The sequence below is a fragment of the Vulpes lagopus genome, chromosome 5 (genome assembly GCF_018345385.1).
Source record: "Vulpes lagopus strain Blue_001 chromosome 5, ASM1834538v1, whole genome shotgun sequence".
Classification (NCBI taxonomy): Eukaryota; Metazoa; Chordata; class Mammalia; order Carnivora; family Canidae; genus Vulpes; species Vulpes lagopus.
Genome location: NC_054828.1, coordinates 122,414,552 through 122,436,029, shown reverse-complemented (window position 1 = coordinate 122,436,029; position 21,478 = coordinate 122,414,552). Strand labels below are relative to the sequence as shown.

The 21,478-nt window shown below is 38.3% G+C and overlaps 1 protein-coding gene across 1 annotated transcript in view; it reads right to left on the bottom strand.

Annotated features, from left to right (window-relative positions):
- NBAS (NBAS subunit of NRZ tethering complex) overlaps nucleotides 1-21,478 on the bottom strand; it is a 322,232-nt gene that overhangs the window by 188,522 nt on the left and 112,232 nt on the right. The window contains 4 exon segments of the mRNA XM_041755246.1: nucleotides 2,367-2,540; nucleotides 4,043-4,228; nucleotides 8,879-9,032; nucleotides 15,086-15,169. Of these exon segments, the coding sequence (XP_041611180.1) occupies nucleotides 2,367-2,540; nucleotides 4,043-4,228; nucleotides 8,879-9,032; nucleotides 15,086-15,169 (598 nt within the window).

Here is a 21,478-nt window from a genome sequence, read left to right as displayed (position 1 = left end):
ATATTAGACAGCAGGATTTTTATCAGGTAGGGGTCTATAAAGGGAAGGAAAGAAAAGCTGACCATCCCAAACAAAGGAGAGAGTCTATAAAAACATAAAAGACAGGGTGAGAAGTTCAATGTGAGTAAACTAGCACATTCACTCTCAGAAGGAAATGAGGCTAAAGAGACAGATTGGAAGCTGACCACAAAGAACCTTCTAAAGCCACTCTAGAGAGCCCAACATCTACCTTGCAGACACTGGTTTCCTATAGATCACAACATCATCAAATTTCCATTGTAGAAAGATAATATTGATAAGAATAAAGAGGATGGATTGTTAAGGAAAAGCCCAACAACACCATTTCTGCTTTGATGTTTACATATTTCAACAAAAGCAAATGGCTATATGTTTTATTCAAAAGGCACATGCTAAATTGCCAAGTAAAAACAACAAAAAGCTGACGACATACAAAGGATTTACAAGACTCTGTAAGGAAGAAGTATCACAAACAAGATTACTGGAAGGAATTTAAAGTCACTTCTTTCTTACTCATAAAACATTCATATTCAATCCATCCTGCTTCTCACATAGTATTCTGCTGTCATAAGCAACCCACCCTCGGCTCACAGCAAACCACACCAAATTCGAAATCAGAATAGAATACTAAGTAGGAACTGCTTACGAGAAGATGGAAAATTTTAAATAGCCAAAGAACAGATACATTCTTGACAACCCTTTCAGAAACCAAAAAATGTGTAAGGTTAGCTAAGCAATGCTTTCTTTTTTATCTTGATTATATGGTCTGTAACCATATACTTCAGAAGACTTCAGACTGCTACACAGGCTAGCCCAAGGAAATGCACTCAATTAGAATTTAGGATTCGAAGAGGCCTTAAATGGCTTCTGCTTAAAACCCAATCCAACGCTTTGAATCCCACTACAAAGTCAGTCAGTGGCTTACAGTGACCGTGCTATCCTGCTTGAGCCTCCTCCAATATAAAGGGAGCCACTGTCACTTGAAACAGCATATTTGATTTATGGTTAAATTAAGAGGTTATTTACTTGGTAAAAGTATGCTGCACTTAATAAAATGACTTCCTGCCAGTGAATCTGAACAATTTGAATTCTATAGAAGTACAGGCTATAAATACAGTTGACCCTTTAATTGTGTGGGTCCACTTACAAGCCAATTGTTTCTTTATAAATACAGCACAGTATTATAAATGTATTTTCTCTTCCTTATGATTTTAATAACATTCTCCTTTCTCTAGGCTACTTTTTTGTAAAAATAATCAACTGTTTAACATTATTGGTAAGGTCAACAGTAGGCTGCTGATTGTTAAATTTGGGGGGAGTCCAAAATTATACATAGATTTTTTCATCTGCATAAGGGTAGGGTTGGTGCCCCTCAACTCTGTATTGTAGGAGAGTCAACTATAAAGTACTCTTTAGCAATTATAAATTAAAAAATTATTAATTATAAATTATTAAGAATTATAGATTTCCTTATGAGATCCTAAAGATTTTCATGAATATTTTGAAGGTCCTAAAGGGCAAGAATCTTTTCTTCTTCTATTGGTGTTTGGGTAAAGCTTAATGGTGAAGAACACAGCTGTGAAATTAGAATACCTATGCACGAACCCAGATTCCACTCCTTATTATGTGACCCATTCTATATCACAATTTTTCATCCTCTCCAATTCTTAATAAAAATACCCACCTCTTAGGACTGTTATAAGGATTAAATGAGTTAACACTTATACAGTGTCTGTCTATAGCAAGAATTCAGTATCTATCAACTATTCGTCTGTTTGGTATTGATCCATATTAATATATATAATCAGTATAACAGAAAGTCAACAAACTTTGGAGTAAACAAACATAAGAACTTCCAAAACAAATCATTTGACTGAATAGAAACTTGTTTAAAGAATAACATGACAACCTATGATTTCATTCATATGTGGAATTTAAACAAAACAGATGAACATACGGGAAAAAAAAATAAAATCAAACTGAGAGGGAGGCAAACCATAACAGACACTGAACTCTAGAAAACAAACTGAGGGCTGCTGGAGGGGAGGAGAGTGAGGGAACAGGGTAACTAATGATGGACATTAAGGAGGGCACTTGACCGTAATCAGCACTGGGTGTTATATGCAACTAATGAATCACCGAACTGTACCTCTGAAACTAATAATACACTATGATAATTAATTGATTTTAAATAAAATTTAAGTAATAAAATAAAATAATAACATGACAACCATTTCCTTTTCTGTTTAATGGGAAATTATTTACAAAGCCTATTATAACAAACTGACAAAATCTAATTTTGCAGAGGAAGAAGTGCAGAGGTTTTTAAGAAGTCAGTTTTTACTTACATCTGGTTTGGAATTCTGAAATATCTTCAAGGGAAATTTTAAGTCCCCTTTAGCTAAAGTTACTAAATATTCTTTTAATAGCTCATTAGCCACACCAGGAGACTGTTTCTCACAACGATGAAGAAAGGGAACCATCCACTGGTAGGCACTTGTCACATACTTGTCCTCCGAACACTGAAAATACAATTAACCAAAACAAACACATTAAATACCTGATCATACTAGACAACAAATTCTAAAGCTCACAGCTAATCAGACTAATGTTAAACAGTGGAAGCCCAATACTTTTTAAAACAGGCACTCCATTTCCTGTCTCCCAGGCAGGCTGAGAGGGAGCAGGAGAATCACCTTAGGCTTGGGGCTAGTAGAGCTAATAGCAGTTCGGTCCATCCAGCAGCAGGACAATGGTCACTCTGGATCCCTCACAGCCTAAGCCTAGCTCTGGAAGACAAACATGATGCTACTACTACTACTTCAACATGAGTCTTCCAGAGCAAAGAGAGGCTCTACCCCCAAAACTCTGTTGTGTGTGTGTGTGTGTGTATGTGTGCAGAGAGAGAGAGAGAGACTGACCATAGATGGAAGCAGAGAGAAACACTAAAAAGCTCTAGAAAGGAACCACTTGAGAACCATCTCCTATATAAAAACCCCAGAATCTCTCCCTTCCTTTTCCTATTTTGTTTTGCCTCTTTACATCCACCTTCACAGAACTCTAAATGACACACATGATTATACTCATTCTGCCTGACATTACACAATTCCTTCTTTTATTTACCCCAGAAGATACACCTTAATCTAGTAAGAGGAGTCCTACCTATAACACAAATCAATTTTCACTGGGTGGGTTATCAGGGGGAAAAAATTACTAAGCGAAAGGGAAGGAAGGGCCAGAGGAATGAAAGATGACGAAAGGGAAAAGGAAGGAAGATGAAAAAGAAAGTGAGAAAGAAAGAAAGAAAAAAATATAAAAAGAGAAGAAGAGAGGAGAGGAGAGAAGTCAAGTCAGGGAGAAAATAGTACATTGGGCAGCCGTGACTCCTCCCCTCTGCGGGGAGGAGTACTCCCCTCTGCGGGGAGGAGTAAAAGACTGTAGTATAGCAAAAGACTATAGGGGGCATCCCTTGACAGCTGGCACCCAGCGGCCCCATCAGCCTGGTCTTAAAGATGTCTCTCTGTTCAGTGGGCTCAGCAGAAACCAGGTCCTGATATGGGAGAGTGCACTTTCTGAGCAAATTCTCTGAGCAAATTCTCCCAAAATTATGAAGCCCCAAGCCAAGATGCTTTCTTCACACAAGTACCCAGCCCTCTGAACTCTATCCAGTACTTCTGTGTAAGTGAAATCTCTAAGTGATTGTGAATTTTAACATAGTGAAGGACTAGAAACACGATTACTAGAATGGCCAGCTAGTTTAGAAATATGTCTAGCTGAAAGAAAAAAAAGTTCTATATAGAGGAGTACAAATAAAGGGCAAGGAAGGTACAAGAAAAGCCAAAATAATTTAGGGATGCTTTCACTAATGTACTCAAAGATTGGATTTTTTTTTTTTTTAAGTCAAGAAACCTTCCTTTATTTACTAAATGCTCAGGTTTAGAGGACATTTTATCTTTAGCTTTGAGACCCACATTAATCAAAGTACATACAGAATGCTTAAGAAGAAAGTTAAAATAAAACCTACACTATTCATCAGTAGTCTTAGTTTTTCAATGTCTTTCATCTGCTGGAGTTCTTTCAAGGTTAGCGTTAAATCACACCCAGTTTCATAAACCAAAGTTTCCAGAGTAACCAAATTATCACAGAGAGCCAGCAAACCAGGAATGTTCCGCTCCATTCCAAGTCGAATGAGTGACAACGCGCAGTCAACCTGAAATGGAAAAGTGACAGTACATCTGAGTGTTGTGTTTCCCACATCTTCTACAATAAAAGCCTCCAGGACAGAATCTAATTCTGCTAATCACCTTACATAAAATCATATTATCAGTAACATGCATTTAGTATAAAAACATTAGAGTTCTTTATCAAATAGATCAGTAAACTATTTCGAAAGAATCAGCCCAGAAATACTGAAGATAATAAAAGACAACCATCTTAAATTCATAGAGCTTAACAGTTTAAGAGCAGTTTTCATATATTTGTCAATTTAATGCTCACAACATTAACTAGCAGTGGGGAGGGAAGAGAAGGGTTAGTGATAATGCCAAATTAATTCTATTTTCACTATATCATTCTTTATCATTCTGCTCCGGAAACAACAATTTTTGCTTTTATATCCCAGTTCAGTACCTATCTCTCCATAGCACCTCCCATGTAAAAAAAAGCATTCAATAAATATTCGCTGAATGATGAACTCTGGTAGACACTTTCCCTGTCTCAATTCAAATATTTACACTTCACTTAGACCAAAATGAGGAATGATTTTCCTAGACATGCCCAGGACACAGCAATTTGACTCCCTATCACTTGATCAGGTTTATGAAAGGACGTAACTCTGGTGAGAAAATCATCTAATGTGTGCCCTTAGCTCACAGCACCTTGTGCTCTTCACTTTACTCCCTAATTCTGAGACTACTGGTTATTTATGGAGGACCTCCCCTGAACTGAGCCCCACCCTAAGTGTTAAGAATATAAAACTGAGTAAAATGAGGTCTCTTCCTTCAATGTCTCTCCACCTCGTGGGGAAAGTCACCTGGTAAATCAAAAGCTGAAGGACCGCGAGGGTGAGTGGGACCTCAGAGAAGAGGGCACGAGGCCCAACCTGTCACAGAGTCTCCCTGAGGGAGGAAGACTTGAAATGCAGGGTAAAGAATCCATGCATACTGGCAGGTCAAGAAGGAAGGAGGGCAGGAGAACAGCATGGAAGGCAGAGATGCGTGACATGTCATGAAAGTACAGCTTGTTCCCTAAGCCCCAGAAGATGCTCTGAAGCGAAGTGATGAGAAACGTGGCTAGAGAAGCGGCGAGGGGCCGCAGAACGGGGACCACTGTTCGCTGAGCTAAGGGACTTGCAGTTTATCCTGAAACGCAAATAGTACCAAAGGATTTTCAACTGAGGCATGTCATAAGTAGATTTACACGCCTGAGAAAGAATATTTAGTATTTACTGAATGACAAACTGGAAAGGAGCTGAACAAAAAGCAGGCAGCTGGTTAAGGGAATGGCACTTACTACTATTAGAAGACTTTCCACTAGTGACAAGAGCAGCACCCTGGGGGGGACAGCAAATCTTAAGGGACAAGCAAAGGACAAGAGCCACCCAGAGATTAAAACGAACGGCTAAGACCAGGACAAGGGGAAAAGCATGACAGTAGGACAGAAGCCACACAGAGGATACTGCAGGAACGAGGAAGGAGCCGTGTCCAAGGACAACGTGTAATCAAGAGGAAGGGAATCTGACATGAAAAAGCAGTTTCCCTAGAGTGGCAGCAGCGGCCAGACTCCAGGCCAAAGAGGAGTAAGAAATCACTGAGAAAGTGATGACAAAGAGCACAGGGGGCTATTCCCGAGATGGGCTGTGATGGAAGGAAGACAGCTGTAACCAGAGCCAGGGCGAATACGGCCCTTACTTTTGTTGTTGTTGTATTTGTAAAACAGGAGTGGTTGAACTTTATATACCAAAAAAAGAAAAAAAAAAAAAGGCAACGGAGTAGAGAAGGAGGGTTGAAGACACTGGGGAGAGAGCAAAGAGCCACAGAACAGCTCTGAGCAGGGGAGAGTGTGAAGTCCAGAGCATAGGTATGGAAAGCAGTAGCCAGAACACAAGAGAAGAAGCCTCTTCCTCTGGGAAGAGCCAGAAAGAATAAGAACTAACAGAAGTGAGTTCTCAAATTTCCCAGTGAAATACAAAACAAAATCATCTTCTGGGCATGCAGTGGTGGCAGGCAGGGAGGAGCAGAGAAGGGGAGGGCAACACACACAAGGCAAAGAAGAGGGTGGAGCACCCTTAAAGCCCTCCAAAGACCCAGGACTGACCGCTACCGGTAAAATGAAAACAGAAGAAACGCATTCTCAGTTGCAAAGAATGGTGCCAGTAAATACAGGGGGGAAAAAATCTATACGTAGGTAAGACATGAGGCAAAACAGCAGTGATCTGGTAATACTTCGACAGATAAGGTTCGGGTTTTTTTCCCCCCTAATTTCTAGCAATAAAAATACAGTTCATATCTCCCTGCATACCAATTAAAAAAAAAAAAAACCTATCAGGTGAATTTTCAGAAAGCATGAAGAAAACGTGATGCATACAACACAACTTAGTGCTAGTTTGAACACACAGAGCACATTAATCATCTGTAACACACTCACCAAATTTTGTGAACCAAGTTTGTTTTCCTAACATCAACTCTGAAGTTGCTGCTTTCCCAGATACTTACTGAGGTAAAAATGTCTTAAAACCAAATTACTGACACCTTAAATGAATGCAGGCTCTAATGCAACTTGAATTATACCACACAACCCAAGCCCTCACCGGATAAGTTTCACCATGATACACATTTCCTAATCCGACAAACAAGTTTTGCTAAAAGGCATTTGTAGGCACTAAGGAAAAAGAAGTCCCACATCAATTAAGTCTCTAAAAATGAAAAAGATAAAAACTCTGTTAGAAATCACTTTGTAGCATAAGCTGGCATGAAGCATCAATAAATAAAATGAAGCTGAAGAATAATACTTCTATTAGAAATGTTTTTATATAAAGAGATGAAAGAATACAAGGCAGCTAAATAAAGCACCCCCAAATCACTTTTCTTTATAATTATTCCTAATTCCCCAAAAATGAATTCAAGATGTTGAGGAATTATTCCTAGACTGTTAAAAAAAATTTTTTAATTTTAGAAAGCTCTATAGTTCCCTTTCTATTTTATAGATTTTACTTATTAGAGCAGTGTGGACAGCAAAAAATAAGCAGAAAGTATAGCCACTTTCCAGAGAGACTCTACCCACACCTACCCACAGTCTCTACAGCCCCCACCAGGGTGGTTCACTTGTTATAATCAATAAATCTACAAAATCTACACAGACACATCATTATCATTCACGGTATAAAGAATACATTGGGAATTAGACTAGAGCACCTCCAGAGATTCTTCTCATCCCAATAACAGGATTCTAAAAGACTTTCAAATGTATGATGGTCCTTAACCATCTTCAAAGACCTGGAGAGTCAATCATCAATATTCTTGACCCACCCCCACCCCTGGGGAAAAAAAATTGTTCTATAATATTACCATCAGCTCCAACAAAGAACTCCTCTACAATTCTATGAATGTTAAAAGTAGGAGTCAGATGAAGCAGAAATTCAAGGCTATCAAATGGAGACAGGGGTCTTGGCAATTACTAAGTAGAAATGTAAACAAAAGGGTGTAAATTCCTTCCCACAGGAATGGTGCTCCTCAGAACCTTTGGAATCACCCTTCCTGTCAAATGAAAAACTGATGGTAGGTGGTCCTGAATAGGTGGTCCAAAGCCAAGACTGCAAGTAGAAAGAAAAAAGTATCCACTGGCCAGACCCTGAATGAGATTTCAAACTGCATCCTGCCATTCTTTGCTCTGAATTGCCCACTTCTGTTACCTAAGATGAAGACAACTACTGCTTACATTTGCAGGGCCCTCAATTTGCAGAATTTTTTTAAAAGATTTATTTATTTATTCATGAGAGACACACGGGGCGGGGGGGTGGGGGGGGAGGCAGAGACACAGGCAGAGGAAAAGCAGGCTCCATACAGGGAGCCCGACATGGGACTCAATCCTGGATCAGGCCTTGGGCTGAAGGCAGGCGCGAAACTGCTGAGCCACCGGGGCTGCCCAATTTGCAGAATTTTTAATGTTCTGTAATGTATATTTTCTTTGTTCTCACTGACCTTGGTAGAAGAACCAACCCCATGAAAAAAATTAACGTGCAGGAAAGGTAAGCAGCAGGCCCAGAGTCACGAGGCACATTTGTGGAAGAGTTAAGATTAGTATTCAGACCTCCTAAGCTTCAGTACATCCTCCTCTCTCTCTTCCACAGTGCCTGATTCAGTTCTTGCGCAGCTCCATAAAGGCACAGGGGAACTGAGGGGAATTAGGCTTAGACTTAAGGAAAACATTAAAGACAGAGTCTCAAACAAGATTCCTAAAAAGCAAAATAAAAATCAACTGCGTTACTGCAGTATGACAGGGAACCCGATCAAGTATTTCTGGGTTGATACAGTCTTTTCAACCAATATGGTATTAAGCCTATTAAAAATATATGGAAAATCTCAGACAGTATGTGCCATATTTTGCAGCTCACATTTTAGAGAAAGGTATTGAACAATTTTTCTTATACGTATTTGCTCTTTAAGAATCCCCAAAAAAGCCACAAAAGCTTCTGAGGCAAAGGATGAAAGAACAAAAGTAATAAGAAATATCCATTTCATCTCTGCAAACTAAACACACAATCCCTGGCACCACGGTCGGCTGCCACTACATGCACAGAATCCTAAGAACCCAACATGGCACTGCCGGCATCACTGAGGAGCAGCTGCCATTCTCCCCTCACCTGTCGAGCATAATGCTCTATTTCCTCGGCTCTGGTCTGATACCAGTCCATAACCTTCTCTACTGTGAGCTGTGGTGTCCTGTACCTCAGTAACTCAGGCTGTGCAGCATACAAGAATTCACTTTCATCCTGGAGACTCGGTTCAACCACCATTCTGCAAAGCACAAAAGGAACAATTAGTAACTTACTGGAATGCCGGGAAGAAAAAACAGAATTTTCTGAAAGACAGAGATAAGCATGGTTAGAGAGACAGAGAATATGCATGGGGGCGAGGGCAGGGGTGTTTGTGTGTCTGTGCTTTCCCGTAACTGTGGGCACACTTAAAGATAAATGGGACATTTGGGGGATGCTTAATTTATTTTCCTATTAGTTTTCCCAATTTAAAAAATCAGAACAGACAGTAAATCAAAACAGCTATGCCACATATCAATCAAATACACATTAACAAAATCAAAATCACCCCTGGAGGCTTTTACAAAATGCACATGGCTGGGTGCCTGCCGTGGGCATACTAAATCAAAATTACCTGTGATGGCCAGCCAGGCCCTGTTTAGGAAAAACACCTCCAGGTGATTCTAACTCAAATATAAATTCAGAAAAACTCTGTTTTCTAAGTTCATAAAAATCAAAGGAAATATGCCTTATTTACATCGATAATATACTGTTAGTAGGCGTCAGGAATGTAGTACTACACTGACATCTGCAAAATACAGACCTATTTTGTGCCACTCACTACAGATAAAAAAAATAAAAATTTAAAAAATTTAAAAAAAAAAAAAAGAATACCAAGAGGAATGTACAGAATGATAATAGCCCGGGGATCACAAATTGTGAGGAATCTTTAAGAGAATGAGCCTAGCCAATTCCCCTCCATAATCAAGGACTAAAATAAGGATTTAAACCAAGATAGTACAGAGCAACCTACGGAAAACTGCTGTGCTCCACTAGGGGACATCGTTCATTCAAGCCAGCCAGCAGCAAGTGACAGGTGCTCTCACGGTTACCATCACAAGGCAATGGGCTCTGGAGTCAGAACTGAAGCACATTCCAGTGCTGAAAGCTGTGACACTCTGCATAAAGTACTGAGCTCAATCTAATCTTAGATTCATTTTATTTACATAAAATGGGTAGGATACTATGCCCGAGTATTCACAATAATATAAATTAAGTACACAGAGAATATCATCTGGCACAGAGAAGGTGCTTAATTTTTTATTTACAGGTATTATTTTTATTGGAATTATTAGTAGCTATAATGTATGAGCAGACCCAAGGCCTCAGACAACCTATTGCGCTTATAATTGGTAGCCCTTTACCCAGCTAGTCTCACAACTGCCATTAACATTCTGACCGGTGGTTTTTCTCCATCGCTGCCATGAAAAAAGTCACACTGCCCCCTGAAATCTTTACAGCTGCCCATTTCAGCAGGGAAAAGTACCCAGGAGCAACTCTGAGGTCCTTTGATATTTTTTTCAGTCCTTAATATCTTCCTCTCAGCACTGATAGAATTTCACTGCTTTCTTCTTCCAGACACAGGCTTCCCTCACTGCAGTATGGAGTGCGGGCCACCTTCTCTCATCATCCTGGAGGCTCCTTCTGCGTCATCTGGGGCGGGATAGCCTCCTCCAGCTGACCCCTGGGTCCTGGCTCCTCCCAACACCCACTGCAGCTTTCTCCCAGTCTCACCTGTGACTCCAAAGCATCAGCTACCACAAGCACTACAACAACCACCCTATTTGACCCCTAACCCCACACTTTATTCAGAAGCCTCCAAATCCTTCTATTCGTCATCGATGTTTCACAGGCACCTCAAATGCAACAAACTCAAAACTGAATTCAGGATCTCCTCAGGTAATAAAATGCTCTTTTTAAAAACGGAAACCTGATGTTATTATCATCCCCATGCCTATTTTTATAGCCTGTAACCTGCCGTAAAATATTCTAGCATCATCTTGGTGCCAATCTCACTTTTGTTCTGGTTACTTCAACAAGGCAGGTCCTTATCTTTAATTCTTGAAGGAGACATTGCCTTGAGCCTTCTTCCAAGATGCTTTCTCTCTTAGAACACATCCCTCCTCTCTTTTACCAAACTTGTTCTCCCCCTTGGACGAAATTAAATCCTGTTCATTCTTCAAATCTCAGATTTCACAAGATTTTGCCCAGGATGAGCTTTCTTACTCTCCACCAAGCTGCGGTCTCCCTATGACGTGCTCCCAGCAATCCTCCCCCCTACCCTGGTCCTTCCTAGCACTCACCACGTTAGTCATTTACAGCAGGACTCTTTTTCCTGCCAGATTATAAACTTCATGAGTCCAGGGACTGCATCTGCCTTTCTTCCTCTGGTATTCTTGTGTCTAGCAGATGACAGACCCCAATTAAATGAGTAAGCAACAGGATATGTCCGGTAATACAGAAAATCTGTACGATCTTCAAAAGCATCTTTTCCTCTGTCAAACTTTTCCGGACTTTTCATTTTTAGTTTCAGGAGTTCTGACACAGCAAGCTCTACTTGGTCTGAGAGGAAATGCCCTCATGCCTTTCATCTACTTAGAATCACACAAAGGCGCAGGCTGTGGGGAACTGGGAAGCGTGGGATGGATGGGTCAGTGCTCTGCCCCTGCTGTTCTCTCAAAAGCCCATCTGGAAATGAGAGGTTTCACCATCAAGTCTCCCCACACCTCTGCCTACCGCCCCGGCCACTGGCCCTGACCTCCCACCACCTTTAGTTTCTCTATTTCTTCAACCTCTCATTACAACTGCTAAGTGATGACTTCTAATTAAATATGGCTGACAAATACCACGCATTTAAGCTCCACTGTCTCCTGAAACTCCCCTGAAATGACAGGGGAGGAGGATGCCACACACACAGGAGGTACAAGCTCACCATCCCCTCCACTCTGCGAAGTCCACAGCTAAAGGGCAAACATCTAGTAGCTACACAGTTGTTACAGATATGGAGTTAATACCTAAACTATCATCTGAAAGAATTAAAAGTAATTGCTTCTGGAGAGCAGGAAATAAGAAGAGGGGAACAATGGACTGTGGGTTTGGGTTTTGCTTCTTTTTGTCTTTTTTAACAAGGTTTGTAGAAAATTGTAACTCTTTAATCTACCTGCAAGTATATACAACTTTGATTAAAACAATGAAAAGTAAATTAAAAACTTTTAAAGATTTTCTTATTTGAGAGAGAGAGTACAAGTGGGAGGACAGAGGGGGAGAGAATTTCCAGCAGACTTTGTGCCAGGCACAGAGCCTGATGTGGGGCTCAATCTCATGACCCTGAGATCACAACCTGAGTGGAAACCAAGAGCCAGATGCCCCTAAAAACAATTATATGTTCTCATTCATTTGGGGAATATAAATAATAGTGAAAGGGAATAGAAGGGAAGGGAGAAGAAATGGGTAGGAAGTATCAGAAAGGGAGACAGAACATAAAGACTCCTAACTCTGGGAAATGAACTAGGGGTGGTGGAAGGGGAGGAGGGCAGGGAGTGGGGGTGAATGGGTGACGGGCAGTGGGGGGGGGGGCACTTGACGGGATGAGCACTGGGTGTTATTCTGTATGTTGGCAAATTGAACACCAATAAAAATGAATTTATTATTAAAAAAATAAAAATAAAATAAAATAAAAACAATTTTTAAAAAGGAACCAGCGAAACCACAGCAAGACATTCAACTGCCATTACGCTAAAACGTCATGGAGTAAAAAAAATGTACCTAAGAGTTACTCTTTATCTCAGTATCCAAGACACAACAAAATGAAACGGCCAATGTTACCACTTACATTAAGAGAGCTTCCAAATGTCACTTGCAATGATAACGCTACTGCTTATGGCCTTTATTCATCACTTATCAGTCATATACATAGGTTCAAAAATCCAAAAGTGTGAAAAGAGTCAAATCAAACGAAAAGCCAACAATTCCATACAAAATCCACACTGCCACCATCTTTGCCACGCTCTGTGCCATGTTCACATCTTTCAGCCATCTTCCTGGATTTTCCTCTCTGCATCTAAACAGGATATGCTTGGGACTCTTTCTGATTTATCTATTCTATGTGCTACTCAGCTGTCTTAAACCATAACCATCCACTTCTCCTAAACCGTCTCCTCCCTCTGTGGATATATCACAATTTAGTTTAAACCACTAATTATTTGCATTATTTTGATTATGTGAATACTATTCTGTCCTGAGCCAAGTGGTACATTACTGTAACTATTGCTCTTTTGAACAATTTTTCATTTTCTGGAGTTAAGACCAATTGTGCTCCTATCCCACCCATTTACTCACATGCATCCATTGCTAGGTTTTCCAAATTCTCTAAAAAATGCATTAATAGCAAAATATAAAAGTTTTTCCCTAAATAGTCAAATATAACAGGTAATATTCCTGTTCCATTTTTAAGATTTTTCAAAAGACCTTGGCTCTTGAAGCCATCCACACCCTTTCCACAATCTGTGCTGGCTGCTTGCTCACCCGACAAGAACACAGCTGTCATCCTGGGCCCTCCCGTTGCCACTGCCCATGTTAGAGCCCAGTCCTGAATCTAGCAGCTTTTTTTCAATTGACTCCCTCATTTTATTAAAACACATCTTTTATGGCTTCCTGAAATGAGATATACTCATTTATGGGTGGTAAATTTTACCAAACCTTACATGATTAACCTCATACTTGATGATTTTAGCTAGATTTAAGAATCTTGTTCAAAAAATATTTTCCGCTAGAAGTTTTGCTTCTAGCTTCTTCTAGCTTCTTCTATTGCTGTTCTGGAGATATCTGAGATCATTCTAATTCAAACTTCCTTTTATGTAAAATGTTTTTCTCTCTGGTAGACTGCATTCCTGATATTCTGGAAGGTTGATGGTATGCTGTAGTGCAGTGGGCATTTCAATCTATAAACTCATAGCCCTTCAATTCTAAATAATAGGCTTGAAATATTTCTTATAAATTTCCTCCCTTTTATTATATATGCCTTCTCTTTATAGAATGCCTGTAATTTGAATATATTTTTATCTGTCTCTTTATCTAACTCTATATTTTTATTCTACTTTCTGGGAAAGTTCTTTGCTTTAATCTTTCAACCCTTGTAATTTTTAGACACCAACGATCATACTTTTTAGGTACCAAAGTTCTCATAGTTCTCTGTTCCTATTTTATAAAATCCTTTTGTTACTTCACAACTGCAGTATCTTCTCTTATCTCCTGGCCAATATTAATTTTTGAAGTTTTCTTTTTGTGTGGTCTCTGACTTTCAGCTCCATTTTCTGTTTGTTTTGCCTTTCCTTTCCACTTGTTCTGCCTGCTGGCCCCAATCCTCAGATGTCCAGGAAGCACAGTAGCTATGGCAGGACTTGTTCATTTGCTGACTTCACTGTGACCTGGTAATGCACTAATCTTTTGGGACAACATGTCAGTATCTAGAGGCCTCTTCTCAGAGGCTACTCCATTTCTCCAGGAAAGAAATCTCCAAACTTCTACTTGGGGAATATGCCTACACTCTAGGAGCTAGAAGGAGGCAGGGAACCCAAGCTTCGACCTAGATTTTCACCAAATGCTCCGATTTTCAACTCCAGCACTCCACCCCCACCCTATGCTGTGCCTAATGCCTAGGAATCAGGAGGATTTCTGGATCAATATAAAGGTTCTCTGCCTCAATTCATGAATCCAAAAAATAAATCTCTGATTTCATGGAGGAGAAATATGAAAGGAGAGATGGTGAAGGAACATCTACCTGACTTTGAGGAGTGAGGAATAAGGGAATTCAAGTGCTTTCAGCCCCACACCTCATCTCCCACCCCCTTGGACTCCACATTCTGAGGATTTCTAAGGATAAGTCTCACAAAAATAAAAATTCAAACTGAATCAAGAACAAAATTGTGTGCACACCATAACTACAGCTGTGAAAACTATATTTCTATGTTTCAAAGACTAAAAGGCAATACTTTAAAAAGGAAAGAGGTGCTGCATCAGGATCATTTTTTAGAATATTTAACTTTGTAGAATTTAATATTCTTCCATTTAAAAAACTGTAATGTAACTGAATAAAATCAAGTCAAGTGCTTAAAACAACTCCATGCAAAGTCCCTAAATCAGGGACCACTATCAAGTACATGGTCGCATGGTCACCTACCACACACCCATCTCTGTCAAGCCCTGTACCCACCCATCCCGGAGAAACAAAGGTCCCTCGCACAGGCTGATCCTTACCTGCACTCCAGCTCCTCGCACCAATCTTTATCTCGGTGTTTGTGTTCATTCCAAGGAATGAGCACCAAGGCGTCTCCATTATAACTTAAATAAAAAAACAGTACATAAGCATTTAAAATACACATTAGCTCAGTGACTGGCTACATAAGAAATATGCAAAAATTGTTTTTATGAACTTTAATCTCCATTCCTGTTTATGGTATATTAAGTGGTACATGATATATGCTATAAACAATATGTAAACAGAAAATACCAAATTATTGATTTCTCTTCAATCATAAAAAAAAAGAAAATAAAGAAGTTTAACTTCCTGTGATCACAGAAATGTTCTAGAACTACGCTACCCACTATAGTAACCAGTGGCTATATACACATGTATGAAGCACTTGAAATATGGCTAAGAGAACTTTAATTTTAATTTCAGTGTTAATTAAAATTTAAATAGCCACATAAATTTAATTAACATTTAAATAGTGGCTACCACATATGACAGCAAAGACCTGGAGGATAGGTAATTATTAGAGGGAAGAAATGATCTTGTGGGCTAAAAATAACATTAAATGATCAAGAGGTATAGATTTCCAGTTATAAGATAAACAACACTAGGGATGTAATGTACACAATGACTATAATTAACCCTGCCACATAATATATGGAAAAACTATTAGGTCAGGAAATTCTAGGAGTCTTCATCACAAAGAAAACTTTTTGTTTTCACTTTCTTCCTTTTATATTTTATCTATAGGAGATGACTGACGTTAGCTGAACCTATTGCAATAATCATTTCACAATGTATGTAGATCAAACCATCATACTGTATGCCTTCAACTTACACATGATGTATGTCATTTATTTCTCATTAAAACTGGAAAGAAAGTGTATCACTAAAAGATGAACAAGAGAACTAAGATACGGAAAAATTAAGGCATGACTAGATAGAATTAAGAATAAATTAAAAAAAAAAAAAAAAGAATAAATTTAGAGGGATCCCCAGGTGACTCAGTGGTTTAGTGCCTGCCTTTGGCCCAGGGCGTGATCCTGGAGTCCCAGGATCGAGTCCTGCATCAGGCACCCTGCATGGAGCCTGCTTCTCCCTCTGCCTGTGTCGCTGCCTCTCTCTCTCTCTCTCCCTCCCTCTCTCTCTCTCTGTGTCTCTCGTGAATAAATAAATAAAATCTTAAAAAAATAAATTTAGAAAGAAAAGTGAGGTAAAGACTTTAGAGTACGAAAACAGAGCAGAGCAACATGCTACACGTTAGGAAACATGAAACACAGAAACCTAGCTGCCTCCCACCTAGCCAAGCAGTGTTTGGCATGTGACTTTCCAAAGCAAAACCCTTATCTTGAAGGTCCCTTTAGCTCTAATATTCCGTAAGTCCACGACAATAACTGAAATATCCTGAATTAAGAAGACAAAAACTTTAAGAACAAATGTCAATTGCTCTACTTTATGGTTCAATTAAACATTTTCTCTCCTGTTTCTGAGTATTAATAGTAGCAATTTTCTAAAATTTACCAGAACTCCAGGGAAAGGATTGCACTTTCTTATATCAGGTTGTATTTTTCACTTTCTTCTCTTACAAGATTATGTAACATGCCTTGTACAAGAAGCCCTTCGTAAACATTTGAGTATTATGTCAGTGAGAGGTTAGTCCTCATGTAAGCGGTAACAGGAGCCCACTGGGTGATTTCAGAAAGGTGGAAACTGAAAGGTCTGAGAAGGGGCAGTGCTGTTCGTCAGTCAACAGCATCCCCACCAGATTATTACTGGTGCAACTTATCCAAAGTCAAAGCTCCCTATTAAATACAGACAAGAAGAAATGCATTATACCATATTTTATAAATACAGTATTTTACCCACTTTGAAGCTAGCATGTAATGTTCCTGCATAATGTGTCCCAGAGATACATTTGTGAAGGCTTCTGAGTTCATATTTTTAAATTCCTGCATCACACAGATGATCATTTAGCATGGATGCCACAATCACACTATTTCATTTGTCACCAAATAAAAAACCATTTTATTTCCCTCCATGTCAATAACTAATACTTTATCACAGGCTACTGAAATGGAAAGTAAAAGAGTACATGGGGATACAATGATGGTGATGATAATGCAAACTCTTCCAACATAAGAATAAATTGTAGCAGTGAATTGAGGAACAAAGGGGGAAAAAAATGAACAAACGATTACTGCCTTTTCTAATTAAAGCAGACACGGTTCCATAGCTACACAAAATGCTTTCTAAAAGAATTTTAGAAAAATGTATCGTAAGTTGAGATTTGTACTTTCTATAGAAAGTATATATTAAATATAAGAAGTATTACTGAAATGACTAATAGTAGTGTGGGACCCTCAGCAAAATAATATTCATTTGGTATTTAAAGACTAGAAAGCTATATAACTTTGTTAAGCTTCACTGAACAGACAGGGTATGAAAACAAGCCAATTTTTATCAAAACACATTTTCAGACAAGTTCTGTTCAGAAGTACACTCCAAAAGGTAGGCCTGAAGAGTCCTGGGTTAATAAAGTTTTTTGCTGCATTTTCAAAGCAAAGCCCAACTAAAATGTTTCCAAATGTGCTAATTACCACTGATGTAGTAATGCTACTACTTGTACTATTAGTATATCTGCAATGATCAGCAACAATAATCTTTAACACTTAATGATCTCCTACTATGGACTAGACAGGATGAAATGTATTAAACATACAAGACTTCATTTAGCCCTGCCAATGTAATGCAGCTAGTAATATGATCTTCCTCATATTACAACAGGAAAACTTTAGACCAAGTTAACTTGCCCATCCTCATAAAAGTAATAAATGACAGTGCCAAGATTTAAACACAACCAGCTAGAATCCAAAACTTAGCCTTCTAGCTAGCACACACCTGTAGAAAGGGCACAGGGGCTATAATCTAGCCCAACCACAAATCCATTCTCATTTTCACCATTGCCTTGCTTCATATCTAAGAGCCACCAGGCAAAATGTGTAGGTGGCAAGAAAAGGGTCATTTCAGCCTTCCCAAAATTTAATTCAGACAATCCAATAAGGACCACTTGCATGCATATTTAAAGTACAATATAAAACCAAACTCAATACCAGTAGATTACTAAAATGATGAAACTAACTTCTCCTAATACGGCTGGACCTTAGGTCTGATCACCAACACTTACATAAAGCAAAAATCAAAAACCTTCTTTCTGTTCTTTCCTTTCCTTACTGAATATTTCTGCAAACTATTTTAAAACAAATTTTACGAGTTTAAAATACTTGCTATAAAAATACCATAAGTTCTTTATCATGCTTCAAATAATTGCATTTCAAAAACAAGATCTCCTTCCTACCTAAAATATAAATTCCTTGAGGGCAAAAAATTTTTGTTTGTTTTGTCTACTGCCATATCCTCAATAACTAAAATAGTGCCTGGCATTTAGCAGACTCTAAAACAATGTGTCAGTTGAGTTATTAAATGAAAACACAAAGATTTTTAAGTGAATACTGTTTACTATCCTCAAATTTTTTCAAAAAGTGCTCATAGTATCACAGAAATTCAAAATTGGAATAAAGCAATAAAAGGGGACAATCTGTTCATAAAAATACATATGCCAAAAAGTACCTATATATGGAATCTACAGATCTGAGAGAAATACTTTCCTAACATAGACCACTATGCTGATGCAAGAGCAAGCTATGCTAGTACTGGTGGACATCTAATCTGGGTAGTTGGACATGTCATGTTCTAGTTCAGGTGAGAAAAATGTTTCAGAATATGTATTTCCCTAAATCTCACCATTCTTTAGACTTGAAAATAACTAATCATTACCTTTTTAAAAATGCTCAAATTTTAGCTACTTTACTCTTTGAGAAGGTAAGCAAAACGATAGCACATACAATAAAATTCAGAGAAAAATCTTTTTTACTTAATTCTCTTCACAATAAACATCTTAGTCATGTAAATCCATCAATGGGCTAGGTGAAACTGGTTTAAAAAAAAAAACAAACCTAGAAAATACACTGCTTTCTTCTAAAGAATTGTACGAACTTTGGAGAGTTGCAAAAGTTACACTTCAAATCTAAAGTTCCACAAACACAACACATTTACATATACTTTGTTTCATCTTTGTCATTTCTTGTTTCTGCTTGACTTAAGAAGTCTTAAAACTTAAAATGCATCACTAAAAAAAAGAAAGCACAGGGTAAACTTATATGATCTCTTTGCAAAATAATGGCTGCTTAATTTTAAGATTCTTTATATTAGAATCCAGTTCATTGTTTTATTCCAAACAATAAACTTTGCTGGTTTCATCTGAAGGTAACATTTATCTGTCAGCAGGAAAAGAATGAATATTTCAAGTTCTATTATGTTCGACTATTCTCTCACCAATTATTTCTCACACTAAATTTAAATGTTTTATTTCAAAGAAATTTTATCAAGAATAAACTTACAAAAAGTTCTTTTGTTCGTGTTCTATGCCATGGAAATAAAAGGCAAAATAAACTGTGAGTTACTACTAATTGCCACCTTTTATGTGCTGGTTTTAAGACATGGAGTTATATTTATTTCTATTATTTAGCATAGAAGAAAATGTTCTGGTAAATAAAGGACAAGAAATAATAATAACTTGAGCCCACATGCAAACTACACTGTGGTTATCATCACTGAACACATCAACTGGTCTGAAACTCCTTGGGAAACCAGTCAAAAGCTAGCTGTCATTTAGTACGCCAGGTTGGAAAAAAAAAAAAAACTATCTTAAGGCATCATTCAGAGTTCTCTTCTGGACCAACAGGATTCACTTCTATTAATACAGGACTTAGAAAATATAGCAGATTATGAAGTTATTTTGAAACTTAACCTGTATTCTCAGATGTTAGCAATGTATAAGAGAAAGCAGCGTGAAAATACCACCTCCACTGGGACGCCTGGGAGGCTCAGTGGTTGAGCATCTGCCTTCGGCTCAAGGTGTGATCCCCAGGTCCTGGGATCAAGTCCCACTTCAGGCTACAGGGAGCCTGCTTCTCCCTCTGTCTACATCTCTGCCTCTGTGTGTGTGTGTCTCTCATGAATAAATAAATAAATTCTTAAAAAAAAAAATACCACCTCTAGGACTTGGATTCTCCTCCCCCCTCCACCAGCTACTGCATCTATTCCCTGGGACCCTGCTGCTTCATCTATTTAACAAATTCTGTAATATTATCTGCCCAAAATGAAGATAAGACTAGACAAATATTTTCTTGAATTCTGATCCATTATACTTAGGAGTATGCTCTTGGAAGCCAACCTCTGTGACAGATGCTACTGTGCACAGCTGTGTAACCTTGATTGAGTTATTTAAATTGCCTGTGCCTTAGTTTTCCCATTAGTGACACAGAAAGAACAACAGTATTAACTTCATTTGGATTTGGGGAGAATCAAGATACTACACCTAAAGACTTTAGAGTAGTACCTGATAAATAACAAATGTTCAAACATCATAAAAAGCATCATTATTCCTAACATCAGCAAAAGGTTTTCATGGAGAGTAAAATATAAGATATATGTAACTGGGTGACATTTCAAGATCTATTTTATGATAAATAGTAACATAATATAAATAATATCAATGATTATATTTACAAATACCTAACAACTGCAATAAACTCTGCTGACACCATCCTGAATACATGGCACCTGGCCAACATAACAAGCAGTAATAAGAAGTGATGAACTGATTTATGACAGAGAAATAAGCAACAGTATCCACAAGGCATCATCTCTCTCCCAAACCCTTAAAACAAAGTTTGAAAATAAATATTTTACCATAACCAAAGGATGATTCAATTATTTCTGAGCACAAGTTGGCGAAATCATTAAAGTTTAAGGGAAAGCCACAAACTTCAAAGGAAATTCTCTCAGAAAAGTTAAGTAAGAAAGGCTACTCTTCACCAACGTGTTTGCTGTCAACAAAACAAGGGGCAACAGAGGACTACAGAGGTCAGTTGACCTTACACTACCACATCACCTGTCCCTTGCTTGGACCGAGGACCCTCATTCTGAAGAAGAGGCACTCAAGGTCTCAGAACAATGAAGAAGACTTATGTTTGCTACAGGCAAAGTTACTGAGAGGGGAAGGGGGACGAAAGGTATCCTCAAACCCAACCTCAATGGCATATATTTTAATAAGAATAAGCTAAAATAGACAACATTTTTTTAAAATCCCCAAAACATTTATGTAGTAATTTTTATATTCAGCATGAGGTATTACATGCAATATTTATAAATGTTTCTATTTGTATTAATTTTTGTGATGATTTTCATATTTATAGTATTGCACCTATGGAAAATACGGATGAATTAAAACTGGTGAATTTTAACTTTCATTTATAGCATAAACTCAACTACAGCTT